This window comes from Cyprinus carpio, chromosome A18 (assembly GCF_018340385.1).
Source record: "Cyprinus carpio isolate SPL01 chromosome A18, ASM1834038v1, whole genome shotgun sequence".
In the NCBI taxonomy this organism is placed as follows: domain Eukaryota; kingdom Metazoa; phylum Chordata; class Actinopteri; order Cypriniformes; family Cyprinidae; genus Cyprinus; species Cyprinus carpio.
The window spans coordinates 29,699,843-29,714,730 of record NC_056589.1 but is presented as its reverse complement, the minus strand read 5'-3'; the positions used below and the strand labels follow the sequence as shown (position 1 = coordinate 29,714,730).

Genomic DNA, 14,888 nt, shown 5'->3' with positions numbered 1-14,888 from the left:
CTCTCAGATGCTGAATTCATGTTTGTTATGTAATGATTTGTTCTTAATTCTGAGTGCTCTGCAGATCCTCCGTCTGTGGACTTTCATGCGCTGTAACACAGATGAGCAGAACAGACACAATGACAGAATAAGATATTTTACATTAACTTTGTTTGCATATTGTTCACAAGACAAAATAACAGCTGAATTTATAAAAAATAATAATAATAATAATAATAATAATAACCTATTCGTTGATTTTAATGTGAGTGATTGTGTTTTTATTTTTTGCATGATGGTTGTTCATGAGTCACTTGTTTGTCCTGAACAGTTAAACTGCTCACTGTTCTTCAGGAAAATCCTCCAGGTCCTCCAAAACAAATTCTTTGGTTTTCAAGCGTCTTTTGTGTATTTGAACCCATATTCCAGCAGATTTTGAGATCCATCTTTTCACACTGATGACAGTTAAGGGACTCATACGCAACTATTACAACAGCTTTAAATGCTCACTGATGCTCCAGAAGGAAACACAATGCATTAAGAGCCAGGGGTGGCCTATATATGTATTTATATAAAATTTTGCAGATTCTGCAAGGTGTATGTAAACTTTTGATCACAACTGTATGTCTTGAGTGTTACGAAATTCACTGTAAAGTGAAAACACTTGTTTCTACACCACATTCGCTCCCATTAAAAGCATTTTAGGTTGAGTATTGTGTTTGTAATTTGGTGTTTGTTCACTCAGTAAATCTGTTGCTTTGGCCTTTAATGATTCTCCACAGCAGAACACTGCACACATCAGCCACTATTTCTCCTGATGAGGACAGATTCGTTTCAAAACTTTTTTTTTATTCTATTTTTAAAATTATGAGATGTAAGAGTCCTGTTGGGAGAGTATTTCCAGGAGCCTGTCAGAGCGAAATTGTTGGCTAAAATATTGTTAATTGAAGGACATTTTTATTGCTGTTATGGTTCTTATTGTTTTTCTTTCCCATTTTAAACATAAACTCATGTTGAACTGAAACACGTGCTGTGTGTGTTTGTCTGCAATAAAATGAATTATCGTATATTCGACAGAATAAAATCCCACAGAAGTAGGAAATAAAACGTTCCCTAACATTACACGACGAAGGGATCGGGCTGTAGTGTTTAAGGAGGAAGAAGACGAGGGAAGAGGTGTTTCTCCAGGCCCTTTCTCTTCTTTCATTATTTATTTCCTTATTAACTGCGATCAAAACATTGATGGTCGATCATCCGCCGCTGAGCTCGAGACCCGCGGAATATCGTGCAGTCTTTCTCGTCTGTGAGTGTGTGTGTCGCGATGGCTCGCCCACGGCCCCGGGAATATAAAGCTGGAGATTTGGTTTTCGCAAAGATGAAGGGATACCCGCACTGGCCGGCGAGGGTGAGTACGAGCAGCAGCCGAGCGGAGCGGCGCCGAGGCCGGTTACCGGAGCGCGGAGCGGCCGCTGCGCACTCGAGCGGCTCCATCTGCGTATAAATAAGAGCAAAAACGGAGGGAAAGGAATCATAATGCATCAGTAAAATCATCCGAAGCGCGGATCGTCAGCGCCAAAGCGTGTTTTGTGTGTAGTGTGAAATGAACGCTGGTTCTCTTCGTTCGGGGCTCTGCGTTATTTCAGACGTTTATGGAGTACTTGAATCTCGGGACGGGTCTTATTCGGAGTTATTCGGATGTGTGTTGGGTTTGTTGGTGTGTGTTTGTGTCGTTGGTGTCGTTTTTGGGGAGCAGCTGTTCCTCATCTGGGCCGTGAAGCGCCGTTCGGCCCGCGCGCGACCGGAACAGAAACCATTTCATTCAGAACCGCCTGAATGACGTTCAACCGAACTCGAACCCGTTCCGTTCAGTAGCGTGTCTGTATGAGATGATCTGGGCCCAAAATAGCGTTTTAGGTTCAGCTTCCTTTCGAAACCAGCCCACCATGTTCTCAGATCAGTGCTCTTATAGAGATCCACAGAGTGCTTCCTCAAGTCTTCATTAAAGAATACAAGCGTGTAAAGATGTAGAGCGTGTATTATGTGAAATGATTGGTAAAACTGGACCAGAGCTGATCTGTAGGGTTAATGGGTGAAAACCTATTTAAAACTCACATACAGAATCATGTGAGAGTTGAGAGCTGAACTGTTCCTCCTGATCGTTCCAGATCGATGAGCTGCCGGAGGGAGCCGTGAAGCCACCAGCCAATAAATACCCCATCTTCTTTTTTGGTACCCATGAGACGTAAGTCTTGTGTGTGTTTGTGATTCAATGATACCGTCCTGTGTGTTAATGATGGACGGCTGTGTAACCCACCAGTAATCAGACAGCACGTGTGTCTCCTGCGTCCCGTAGCGCCTTCCTGGGCCCTAAAGACCTGCTGCCCTACAAGGAATATAAGGACAAGTTTGGCAAGTCAAACAAGAGAAAAGGATTTAATGAAGGCCTGTGGGAAATTGAAAACAACCCTGGTGTCAAATTTACTGGTTACCAGGTGAGTAGAGTACTAGTATGAGCTCAGATGAGCGCGAGGGTGGCCTGATCCCAAACCTGTGCCTTCAGGTCATGCAGCAGCAGAGCTCGTCTGAGACAGAAGGGGAAGGTGGGAACGCGGCTGACGCCAGCAGCGAGGGCGACTCGGTGGGCGAGGAAGAGGAGGGCAAGATGAAGAGCGACAAGGTCGGATCCAAGCGGAAAAAAAGCGCATCCTCAAAGGTACCTGAGCAGCTTTTTAACCCATTTCTGTGAGTCTCATGTCAAGTAAATTTTTATCTTCATAGCACTTTTCAGAATCATGTGAACATTGAGCAGCCGAAGGTGACTGGAGCAAAAGCGAAACTCCTTCAAGTGTTTGGGTAGAGGAGAGAAAACAGGGCCCGGACTCATCCTCCTGTACATACGGCAAATAGGATCTAGTTACATAATCTGTGTAATTCAGTCGTGTGTGCACTGAATTTATGAAGTGATTCAGCTGTATTAAGAATGAACATGTTCAGTTGAGTTGATGCTAAAGGTCACTTCAGGCTCCAGGTCAGTAGGGGGCAGAATATGCACAGGATCACTGTCAAGTGGTGTGTGAAACAGACAATAGAAATGAACACATCATACTGAGTGTTTGAGATCAGAGAGATCTCTGTTTTTCCCCTACATCCACACACCTGAGTCCTCTGTTGAAGCAGCATAGGAAGTGCATGTGGATTTCCGAACAGAGTTTAGCGCTGAATGCTTACATCCCTCTCGCTGAGCCCTTGCTTAGCAACAGCTGTTGCCTAGCAGCAGAGTCCTGTGCGCTCACATATGTAGTGAAGGTTACAGAGCAGCTAGTGTAGTGTAGAGACCTGACGCAGGACTGCGATGTGAGAATGAAGCTGTTTTTACTCTGATGTTCTCCTAGATGTCTTCCAAGCTCTCCAGGAAGGGTTCGGATGAAGATCTGGAGAAGGATGGGAAAGACGAGCAGAAGAGCGGATCAGAGGCTGGGGACCATGACAACAACATCCAGAACTCTTCAGACAAGACGTGCAGTCAAGGGGTGAGAGTAATGAACGTGTGAAGAAGATCTTCTGTTTGACTTCTTCAGCAGTGATGCCATCAAGTTCATCTGATGTTCATATATAACCATGTTATACTTTATAAACCCACAGTAACAGCAATTGCTTGAAATGGCTAATTACAGACGAAACACACACCACTGCCAAAAACTGCGTAATACAGAGTGACGTTTGTCACGTACAGAGGGCTTTTCAACGCTGTCAGTGAGTACATTTACATGGACAACAATAATCTGATATTAACATGATTAAGAAAATGTAAACAGAGATTTTTGATTACCTTAATCTGGCTAAAGTCATACTCGAAGTAAACACAAATCAAATTAAGACATGGAGTATTCCTATTTTAGTCGCATTATTGAAGTGCAGTGGAGACATGTACACACCTCAATCACACTACCGTCGTGAAGGACTTTTCGCCACATTTTGAGACTGGATACATACATGGCAAACAAAAGAGCAAGAAGGCAAATTTGTATCCGTCGTCGTCTGTTTGCACGTATAGCATGACATATAATTAACTGCACTTGAAGCTTTCATTAAATGAAATATTAAACACCCAAAACTGTACAATACCGAAGATGAACTGCATGTTGATACGTGAAATTCTGGAGGAAACGTCGGATGGGAACCTAATGATGTGTATTAATTGATCTATGTACTATAACATGTAAAACGGGAACATGAAAGGAATATTCTAAAAGCAACTCATGTAAACATCTTAATCATACTATTGTCTTATTCAGAATAAGGTAAATAATCAGATTACTGATGTCCATGTTAATGTACTCATTGAGTGTGTAATGAACTCACGGATGAACGTGAAGTCAGGGTTCGCTCAGATGAGGAACCGGTTTTGCAGTATTAGAGCGAGAGAAACGCTGAATGAAGTCCACAGAACGAGTGTGTTTGATGCTGCTCTTCTCTCTTTCAGCAGAATCTGTCGCTGCGGGAGGATCACTAGGCGATCATCGGATGACGCTCGTGACGCTGATATGTGATATTGCAAATGCATCTTATTACGCTGATCGCTTACAAACTCCCACACATTATTATCTGGTTCAGTCAAACACACACACACTCACACACGTACAGTAAAAAAAAACAACGTCAAGGAGTCACACAAACCACCTTCATTCCTTTCTGCTGTTTTGAGTTTCCGATCTCAGTCATTCCTCTCATGCCACTCATTAATGCGTGTCGTGCTAGAGATTTCTTTCTTTTGCAACAAACACACTGTAGGTCAGACATTCGTCTGTTAAACAACTCGGCCATCTTTCATGCTTTTATCAGAGAAATAAAGAGTGGAAACTGTAGAAAACGTATGAAGTATTGTGCACAAACAGAGTTGCGTGCTGTAACTCCATGTTATCTCTGTACATTTGATTTGGGTGTAGATTCTAGGAGCTCTGTACTATTATCCCAATGCTAGAGGTACTGCTCATCTTTTTTAAACGTGAAATATCCGTTCGTGTGTCAGTGGGTTGGTTGTTTTCTAGCCTTTCTAGTGGCATGCTGGCTTCTGTTTCCATTCCGTAGTTCTGAAGATGTTCTTCTGTCTGTCCGTTTTGTCAGACAGCGCTGATCCTGATCCTGTCTTCTTCCCGACAGAAAACGTGCCCTTGATTTGTTACGTTTTTATTTCTTATCTTTGTTTATATAAAGAATATATTCTATTTATTTTTGATGACAGTAGATGACACATCTGTGGTAAATTCGCACTCTCCAATGTGGTTTTCATTTTATTTGTATTTTTATTGCCCTCATCCATGTTGCATTTTCAAGGTTTGTAGCTACATGTAAACTGTTTTCCTGTTTATTGACAAGAATTTTACAGAATAAACTCATTGGAATGCAAGTGGTTTTCTGTCATTTTCTGTTCTCTCTGCTTTTGTAGTAGTGCTCAGGTGTTATTCTCTTTCTTTAGGGCACCTACAGTGTTCGGTAGTTTTTGTCATCTTGTTAGAGGGCGTCTCAGTGTGAATCATAGTATATTTGTGTCTCTTTATCAAACTCTTTAATGTCACCATCAGACCAAAGTTGTTTCTCCTCATATGATCTGAAGCGTGTGCCTCTTAGAGACGTGATTCTTCTCCCCTCTGATTGATTCCTAATCAAGAGTCCAGTGGTTCCATTTTTCCTCAAGCAATCATCAGATGCTCACCGAATGTGGCTTATGTCATCTTCAGACTAAAGTGGCCAAAGGTTGTTTTGATATATCAAATCATTCTTATTTAATGCATCAGAATTTTATTTTTGTCTGGTATCTTCTGAACTGTTTAGCCTAAAATAATAAGACTGGTGTTTTATGTTTTTTGGGAGTTGATCGTTACCCAGTGCTTCTGAGTCATTTTGCACATTAGTAGCTGTTTTCTGTAAAATTAGTTTTACACATGAGTTGACATATCATGAAGCTTGATTATGTGTCATTGGTTTATGTGTAGGTATGTATGTAATGTGTATATATAGATAAGTACAAAATATGTGTTGTGTTGTGTTTTGTTTTTTGTTTTTTTATTGATTTGAGTCAGCCATATTGCCTGTCTATCAGTTTTTTATTTCATTGTAAGCATACTCGGTCAAACTCATCGGATATTCACCAGATTTGGCTCAGATCATCAGACCACGACGGCTATATATATATATATATATCAAACTATTTTTGATTATGGCTTTTCCTACAGATTTGCCACTGTTGTTCATGTATATTAACATTGTAGGCTTTTCACAGTCAGGATGAAACTTATAAATATAAATACTAGACTGTATCAAAACAAGTCCCTGCTAAAAAGCCCTTGTTTCTAGAGCATGTTAACATGAGTATGTTCATTCATCAGCAGCGGCATCGCTAGGAACTCTGGGCCCCATGCACTGATTTTGCTATGGGGCCCCCATGTAGTAAATGTTCCCATGTGGTGCACAGATGAACTCAATCATGCTATTAGGAGTAGTAGTATCCAGCATTAGGGGCATATGTATATACACTGGTATTTGTCAAGTAGTCATATTTATGTATGGACAGTGTTTTGTGTTGTTGGAGAACTACATTATTTTTCCACTCCACATTTATGAAATGATGTGTGTATTTCAGCCTCCTGTTCATCTCAGATTGATTTGAGAAACCTGACAGAAAGTTCCTGATTAGCTGAAGTGATTGACGAGTCTGAAAAACAATCAAACCATGTTTTTTGTCCTGCAGTTGATCACAAGGATGAGGTTGATCCATTGTCTGATCCTCTTTAATATTCTCAGGAGAACCTGAAGTGTGAAAACACTGCATCTGATAGTGATGTAGTGAAGCAGAGTTACTGTATCTGTAATGAGCAGCAGTGCAGATCCGGATGCATGAGGTGGATGGAGTTCAGAGGGGATTCCACTAGTTGGCAGTGCAGTCCTAGAAACTTCAGTATCAGCAGAATCCCTGTAGTTGACTGACATTTGGTTTTAGAATGATTTTATCTATATAGACATGTAACACCTAGTGCGGATATTAAAGTGAGCAGGAGATTTGTTTGTGCTATTCTGTATTATTTTGTACAGTATTAAATGTATGTAGAACAGCATTAATTAAATAAAATGGTAGTCGTGTTGGTAAAGTCAAAGGCCAGAAAGCACTTTTGCACAACACCACAGTCTCTACTCATTCTTCTTGTAGTATTTATTGTATGTAACGTCTGTGAGACTGTAGATGTTTGATTCTTCTGTGCTTCTGCTTTTCCTTCCAGTTGACTGTATTTGTGTGATGAGCTGATGCCCGAGGCTTAAAATGCTGCTTTAGAGGATAAAAATAGAGGAATATCAGCCGCATTAAACACACACACCTAGACACACTCTCCTCTCTTACTGGAGCACACACTGAACACACACACACACTGGAGCACAATGGCATGCAAGGGGGGCCGGGAGGGCTCGAGCCCCTGCCCCTTTAATCACTGACACTAGAGTGTAAAGCCTTTCGGCCCTATCCAGGTGGCCCTGGACCGTAATTTTTACCGAGGGGGACCCCCAACCCCATCACACTGGAGCACACACACACACACACACACTCACAGTCAGTCCTGACACGGGTCACATTGTGCTGCAGGGAAGAGAGAGACATACAATGATTATTTTCTTTGCCTCTATTTCAGTTTTTTATAATATGTTTTTCATTTCAAACTTTTATTATATTTAGTGTTTTGATATCTTCCTCAAATTCTGTACACTGATTTGGACTCTTTGTATTCTGCACTTGCTCTGAGATGGATCAGACGAGGGCCGCTCGTGGATCAGCAGCACGTGTTCGCCTGGAGTCACGTGAGAGATGAAGGGGCTCTGAGAGAGAGAGACGGGTCAGTGCTGTCACATCACATTCACACACATTCACACTCGCTCCAGTAGAGCTGAATCATGTCTCTGCTCAGACATGGAGATTCAGGGGTGTTTTCAGACCGTTTCCTTGTTTTCTCTCAGATGAAAGTGTTGGTAGGCAGCGACAGAGATGCTGTGTTTGTCCACCAGCCTCATCCTTTATTCTGATTTGTTTTATTCATCAAGGGAATTCTGCTGTGTAATTAATTCATGCCTGGTATTCAGACTGATTTTAAGCATACTATATTGTGTGTACTGTCAGTCTGTACTAGCCAGTGAGGTTCCGAAGTTTCTTAAAGCTTAATGAAATGAAAGACCTCTAAACCCTACTGTGATCCGCTCGAGCAGGTTAGTGAACCAATTCATCAAGCCACATTTAACATCATCAGAGTCGTGTTATGACTGGAGCAAGTGTAGAGGAAACTAGACTAGATAATACAGCTAAACATTCACCTTCTGTGCTGTTTCAGAGGCGCACACACTCTCTCTCTCACACTCACACTCACACACACACACACACACACACACACACACACACACACACACACACACACACACACTGTCACTCAGTTCAATTCAATATGTGCTTTATTGGCATGACAATTGTTACAATGTATTGCCAAAGCATAGTGTTTACACTGAATCTAGAACAGATATATATGCAACAAAAACATGCATGTATATACATTTAAAAAGTAGAACAAATCAACATTTTAGAATTTTATGAACAATTTATAATTCAGTGTGGTGTGTGTGTGTCCGTCTTTTTGTGACAGAGATCAGTGTATCTTGCTGTTAGTAAGATACAATGATGTTTTTTTTTACCTAATAAATATTGAAGTTGTGTTTTCTTGTTTAACGCTTCATAGTTAGAGCAGCTGGTGAGGAAGTGTGTCTGTGGGTCAGTAAGGGCAGATGTGTCCAGTGCTGTGGATATCTGCCCGTCTCTATAGTCAGAGTATGACTGCTCAGTCTGTACCTCGTCATCTGTCTTCTTCATTTACAGTCTTTAACTGTACTCAGATATTCTGCAGTTGTGTAGTCTCTGTTTAGGGCCAAATAACACTTCCAGTTTATTTTGTTTTTCTGTTGTTTCAGTCCAAGAAGTTAGATAATTTTCTTTTTGTGCTTTTATTATTTGGTTGGGCCGAATTTTGTGAATGAATATTTCAGAGTCCTGATGCTGGCTGTTCTTAGTCGTGTTAGTTTGTTTCTGCAGCTTCAGGATCATCTGAATCAGGGGACTTTTTTCAGGGTTCACTTCATGGAGTTGGGGTCGCTCATTTTTAGGAGTTTCCAAAATTTGATGGCTCGTTTCTCAATGCGCATTAGTAGAGGGTATTAGCTAATTGGTATTTCAATTTGGATAGATTTTTTGATGGCATAAAAGGCCCTTCTCACTTTCTCTCTCAGTTCATTCACAGCCAAATTTAGTTTACCAGTTGCACTCATCTTCGGCCCGAGGTGTGTGTAGTTTGTGGCATATTTAATTTAAAAGAGTGAAGTTGTGTCTCTTTCCCTGAACTCTGGGTCTCTTCTGGAATGTTAGTACTTTAGTTTTGTTGGGATTAATGGTCAGGGCCCAGGTCTGACAGAACGTGTGCAGGACGTCTAGGTTCTGCTGAAGACCCTCTTCTGTTGGAGACAGCAGAACCAGATCATCTGCAAACAGCAAGAGCTTTATGTTGGAGTCATGTAGTGTGAGGCCAGGTGCTGCTGATTGTTCTAGGACTGTCACTAATTCATTAATGTAGATATTGAAGAGGGTCGGTGATAGTGGACAGCCCTGCCTCACACCCCGCCCTTGAGTGAAGAATTCTGTTCCTTTATTTCCATTTTATTGATTCTTTGAATACATTGTTTTTATAATATTGTATGTTTTACCCCCAATACCTGATTCTAGAAGTTATGACAGCAGACCTTCATGCCAAATTGAATCAAAGGCCTTCTGGAAATCTACAAAGCAAGCAAATATTTTGGTTTTATTTTGGTTAATGTATTTGTCGATCAGGGTGTGTAGGGTGAAGATGTGGTCTGATGTTCTATAATTTGGTAAGAATCCAATCTGACTTTTGCAGAGGACATTGTGCTCGGTGAGGAAGTGTACAAGTCTTGTGTTGATGATATTGCAGAACAGCTTCCCCAGATTACTGCTCACACAGATGCCTCTGTAGTTGTTTGGGTCTGATTTGTCTCCACTCTTGAATATGGGCGTTATGAGTCCTTGATTCCAGGCTTCAGGGAAATGACCCACACTCAGAACCAAGTTGGACAGTTTTAGTAGAGCCGATCTTAATTTGTGCTCTGTGTTCTTGAGCATTTCATTGAGGATGCCATCTGGTCCACTTGCTTTTTTGTTTTTTTAGGGCCTGGATTTCATCAATCAGTTCATTTTCTGTAATGGGGTAGTCTAATGGGTTTTAATATTTACCAGTTGTATGTTCCATATGAAATATTTTTTTAATATAAATTCACATTTTATATAAAGCTATAAAAAACTTTGTAATTTCACTATAAAGTTGTTCAAAGTGGTTTTTCTAGGTATCTCTGTTTTGTATGGCTGATTGTTCATGATGTTTTTAATGCAAGTAATTCCAGTTCTCCCAGAAATTGTTAGAATTTACATATTCTTCAATAGTTTTTAGTTGATTTTGGATGTACTGTTCTCTCTTTTTTCTGGCGTAAATCTGCATTGTTTGGTTGTCCGTGTTCTTGATTTGATAATTTTCTTAATTTTCTTAATTTTTTCTTCACGGTTTTACAGCCTACATCAAACCATTTTTCATTTTCTTGTGTTGTTTTATGGATTTTCTTAGAGAATGTGAGTTTAGATAAATTGGCCAAATATTTAAAGGGGTCATATGATGTGATTTCAATTTCTCCTTTCTCTTTGGAGTGTTACTAGCTCTTGGTGCATAAAGAAGATCTGTAAAGTTGCAAAAACTAAAGTCTCAAATCCAAAGAGATATTCTTTATAAAAGTTAAGGGTCAACCACACCCCCCTAAAATGGCTCATTCTAACACACCCCCACAAGTCTACGTCACAATGTGGGGAGATTTGCATAACACCGCTCAGATGTTCATGCAAAGAAAGAAGCGTAACATTTATTCTCTCTGTTGCTGCAGCTGCCATGTTGTGGAGTAGCTGTGTGTTTCATTGAAGTGAAACTTTGTTTGTTCTTCCAAAAGAGGACACGACTAGAAATCAGTTGTAAAGTTGTATTTCAACACTGTTCCAGAACAGTTCAACCCAAATATTCCGATTTCCTGAACCAGTAGCCTGCAATGCGTCTGTGGCACAATGTCTGTTTCTATAAAGTTGGGCAGTTCAAACTTTGCAAGGATAGTCTATCTGACTCACAGCCTGTAGGTAACTTTACGTTTTTTATATTTAAATAATTTGTCAATGGTGATTAAAACATGAGTTTTGAGCAGTAGAGTAGGCTTGTTGTTTATTGTTTCTCCGATAGCAAATGCAGACATGGTTTTATGTTTACGCAGTGCTATGCACAACGCAACGCGTAAAAAGACAGTATAAGTCATTATAATCAGTAATTATGTCCCCACTGGATGCAACAAATGCCTCGTTTGTAATGTGTTTTATTGGTTTTGTCTCATCTAGTGATATCCGGATCACGAACGAATCTTTCTATTGAACTGGATCTTCTTAGTGAACTGGTCGAACCAGTTCACCAAATCTATCTGAATCGTACCGTGGCCGAGAAGGGCGAAACATATCACAATTATGAAAACAAAATAACAAATTACAAACACAAATGCAAATCTAATGGCTCAGTGGTAGAGCATTGTGTTAGCAGCGCAAAAGGTTGTGGGTTTGATTCCCAGGGAACACATGTTAAATGCATTGTAAGTCGCTTTGGATAAAAGCGTCTGCTAAATGCATAAATGTAAATGTACGACAAATTGGACAAACCGGAAGAGGTAGGTAAAGTTTGAGAAAGCGCCATATAGCGAAAATACTGCTTTTTTTCACTTAGTGTAAATAAAATCCATTGCTAACTCGATATTTGAAAAGGGAGAAGAAAAAAAAGTTTGGCAAAAGGTGGGATTGAACCCGGGTCGATCGCGTCAAAATGCCAAGGACAGATATTTAACCATCTGCTCCATTGGAGCTGACAAAATACTAATGCCAAAATGCCAATAAGTCAGGTTATTTGCACAAAGTGTAAATAGACACTCCGTATGTTTTAATCCATAGTAAGCGCAATTCATACAATACATTTAAACCGAGCTACTTTAAAACCATCTCCGAACTTTCTACCACGACTCTTCTGTTATTTGGCTGGTTATTTTTGTATAATATGACTGACACATCCATTCATTGGTGAGTAATCCCAAACCAATGGCGCGGTCTCAAACTATACCTACCTCTTCCGGTTTCCACTATTTCCCATTTTTCATTCTGAAATCTTAAATTTTGCCCTTTTTTTGGATTTGTCGTTGTGTTTTATGACTTGTTATTTTGTTTTCGAATTTGTCATTGTGTTTTCTGATGTTTTATATCTCATATTTTATTGAAGCACCCCTGGGCGCCGCCATTGGCTAGCGGACCCCCACCTGCTGTTAGCATTCCATTGACTCCCATTCATTTTGCCCTCTCTCACACACTCAATTTTCAATTTCAATTTCAATTTAGGTGAGCTTTATTGGCATGACAAAAACTGAAGTGAAAGTGGTGACATTTGCCAAGCATGGTGACCCATACTCGGAATTGGTGCTCTGCATTTAACCCATCGTGAACACACCGTGAACACACACCCGGAGCAGTGGGCAGCTATATCCAGCGCCCGGGGAGCACCTGGGGGTTCAGTGCCTTGCTCAAGGACACTTCAGTCATGGGTATTGAGGATGGAAGAGAGCACTGTTCATTCACTCCCTCCCACCTACAACTCCTGCCAGCACCGAGACTCGAACCTGCAACCTTCAGGTTACAAGTCCAACTCTCTAACCATTAGGCCACAGCTGCCAAACATTTGTACATTAGTATTGCCAAAGCAGTTGCAGCTGGGCTGCTTACAAATAGTGCACATATGTATTAACAGAAAAAAAAAGAATAATAGTAATAATAAAAATATGTAAAAGTATTACACATAGTGCAAAATTAATTAGTGTAACTGTATAAGTTAGAAATAAAATAAGATATAGTATTAGATTTACAGAGGCAAAATATAGGCTACATCTAAGTAATATAATAGAGTAATATGGCATGTGCTGGACACATCAGATCAGGGCAGGTGGAGTGTTTTCTCTTCTCTGGTGACAGACAGACACATACTGAGCAGCAAACACACAGCAGTTCTTGTGTTCTCCTCACAGATACAGCAGTTTCTCCTTGTTTGAGAGAGTTTTAAATGTCTGATGGATCTGCTGTATTTGATCACAGAACACTGTCCGTATGACTGTGTTTTTGGAGCATTCTGTTAGGTGTCACACACACACACACACACACACACACACACACACACACACACACACACACACACACACACAATTCAATTCAATTAGCTTTATTGGCATGACAAAAGTACATTTTGCATTGCCAAAGCATGCAAAGGAAAAGAGAACATATACAACAGTGTAATTTGGAACAATATAGCAATTGAAATAACATTTGAACAAGTAATATTAGAAGAATGACATTAAAACATATGGATGCATATAAACATATGATATACTAAAAGTTATGTAACAGATTATTTATGTATTTATTTTATTAGTAAACTGAATAACTGGATTCAGCATTATCTACAGTCATGTGTATTGGTTGGTTTGGTGTGAGTTAGCTGTATATTCTCTGGATATTGGTGTCTTGGCTGTGGCTGTGTCTCAGGAGTTTGCGGGCTGCTATTAATCTTGCAGCTATATTTGCACATTCAGATTTTTCACCAAGAACGAAGGTGAGTTTTTCGGTTGGGGTGCAGTTATTAAATTGGAGAAATATTTTGTTTATTTTGGGGTAGTCGTGGTTTCTGATGGTTTGGTATTTGGGGCAGTCTGTGAGGAAGTGCAGCTCTGTTTCGATCTCTCCCAGAATGCAGTGGGAGCAGAGTCTCTCCTCACAGGAGAGCCAGGTTTGTCTGCGCCGGCCCGTCTCTGCGGCCAGACTGTGCTCGCTGAGTCTGTACATCGTCAATGTTTTCCTGAGTTTGACACCGTCACCGTGCTCAGGTAGTTTGCCATGGTGTACTCTCGATTTAGTGCTGAATAACATTCTAGTTTGTGTTGATTTTTAATGGTGTTTGTCCAATGGGTGATGTACGTGTCTTTCTCTGAGTTGATGTATTGTGTGGGCTGAATGGTTGAGAGTGTGTGTGTCCTGAGGCTGGCTGATCTCTGTCGGTGTGATCTCAGTCAGTCTCAGCAGCAGCTGAAGAAGAAGACTCTCTCTCTCACACACACACACACACACACACACACACACACACACACACACACACACACACACACACAAACTCTCTTTCTCTCTCTCTCTCTCTCAGACACTGAGGGCAGGAGATCATTTGAACTGCTTTATTTACAAATGGAAGTGTAATTCCACCAAGGAAAGGAATGATCAAACAATCATCGCGAACTAGATCAGATGCCGTCGCCGTGTGTCAGTAACGTGACCTCTGGCTGTGAGAGCCGGAGTTCCGTTCATTGCGGCGGTCCGGGAAATGATGTCCGCGGGGCTCGTGCTGCCGCTGCTCCGGGACTCTAACGGGAAACACGCAGATTCATTCAGCAGCAGCCACACATACATCGGTCTTAAACAGCTCTGGATACTTGCACTCACCGTCTGTCCCTGCGCCCGCGCGCCGCTCTCCAGTCCTCGAGCACGGGCGGTGGGTCTAGCGCGCGCTGCCGGTACCGCTGGAACTCCGCGTCCTCCGCGGAGAAACGCGACGCGAACTGCACGTCATAGTCAGTGGCGCAAGACATGGCGCTCGTAACGGAAACAGGCGCCTAGAGATTTTAGCAGACCGTTTCATTATTACTGACAAATAATA

The 14,888-nt window shown here is 41.1% G+C and overlaps 1 protein-coding gene across 2 annotated transcripts; it reads left to right on the top strand.

Moving 5' to 3' along the window:
• The first annotated feature begins 1,089 nt into the window (after window positions 1-1,089).
• hdgfl3 (HDGF like 3) lies at window positions 1,090-5,386 on the top strand. Of its 2 annotated transcripts, none has more exons than XM_019070919.2 (6): window positions 1,090-1,384; window positions 2,145-2,221; window positions 2,333-2,471; window positions 2,540-2,692; window positions 3,372-3,509; window positions 4,466-5,386. In XM_019070919.2, the coding sequence occupies exons 1-6, from the start codon at window positions 1,301-1,303 to the stop codon at window positions 4,490-4,492; spliced, it is 618 nt and encodes a 205-aa protein (XP_018926464.1). In that variant the 5' UTR covers window positions 1,090-1,300; the 3' UTR covers window positions 4,493-5,386. The 2 variants fall into 2 exon arrangements, with proteins under 2 accessions (XP_018926464.1, XP_018926463.1); XM_019070918.2 differs by having other exon boundaries at window positions 1,091-1,384; window positions 4,463-5,386.
• The last annotated feature ends 9,502 nt before the right edge of the window (window positions 5,387-14,888 follow it).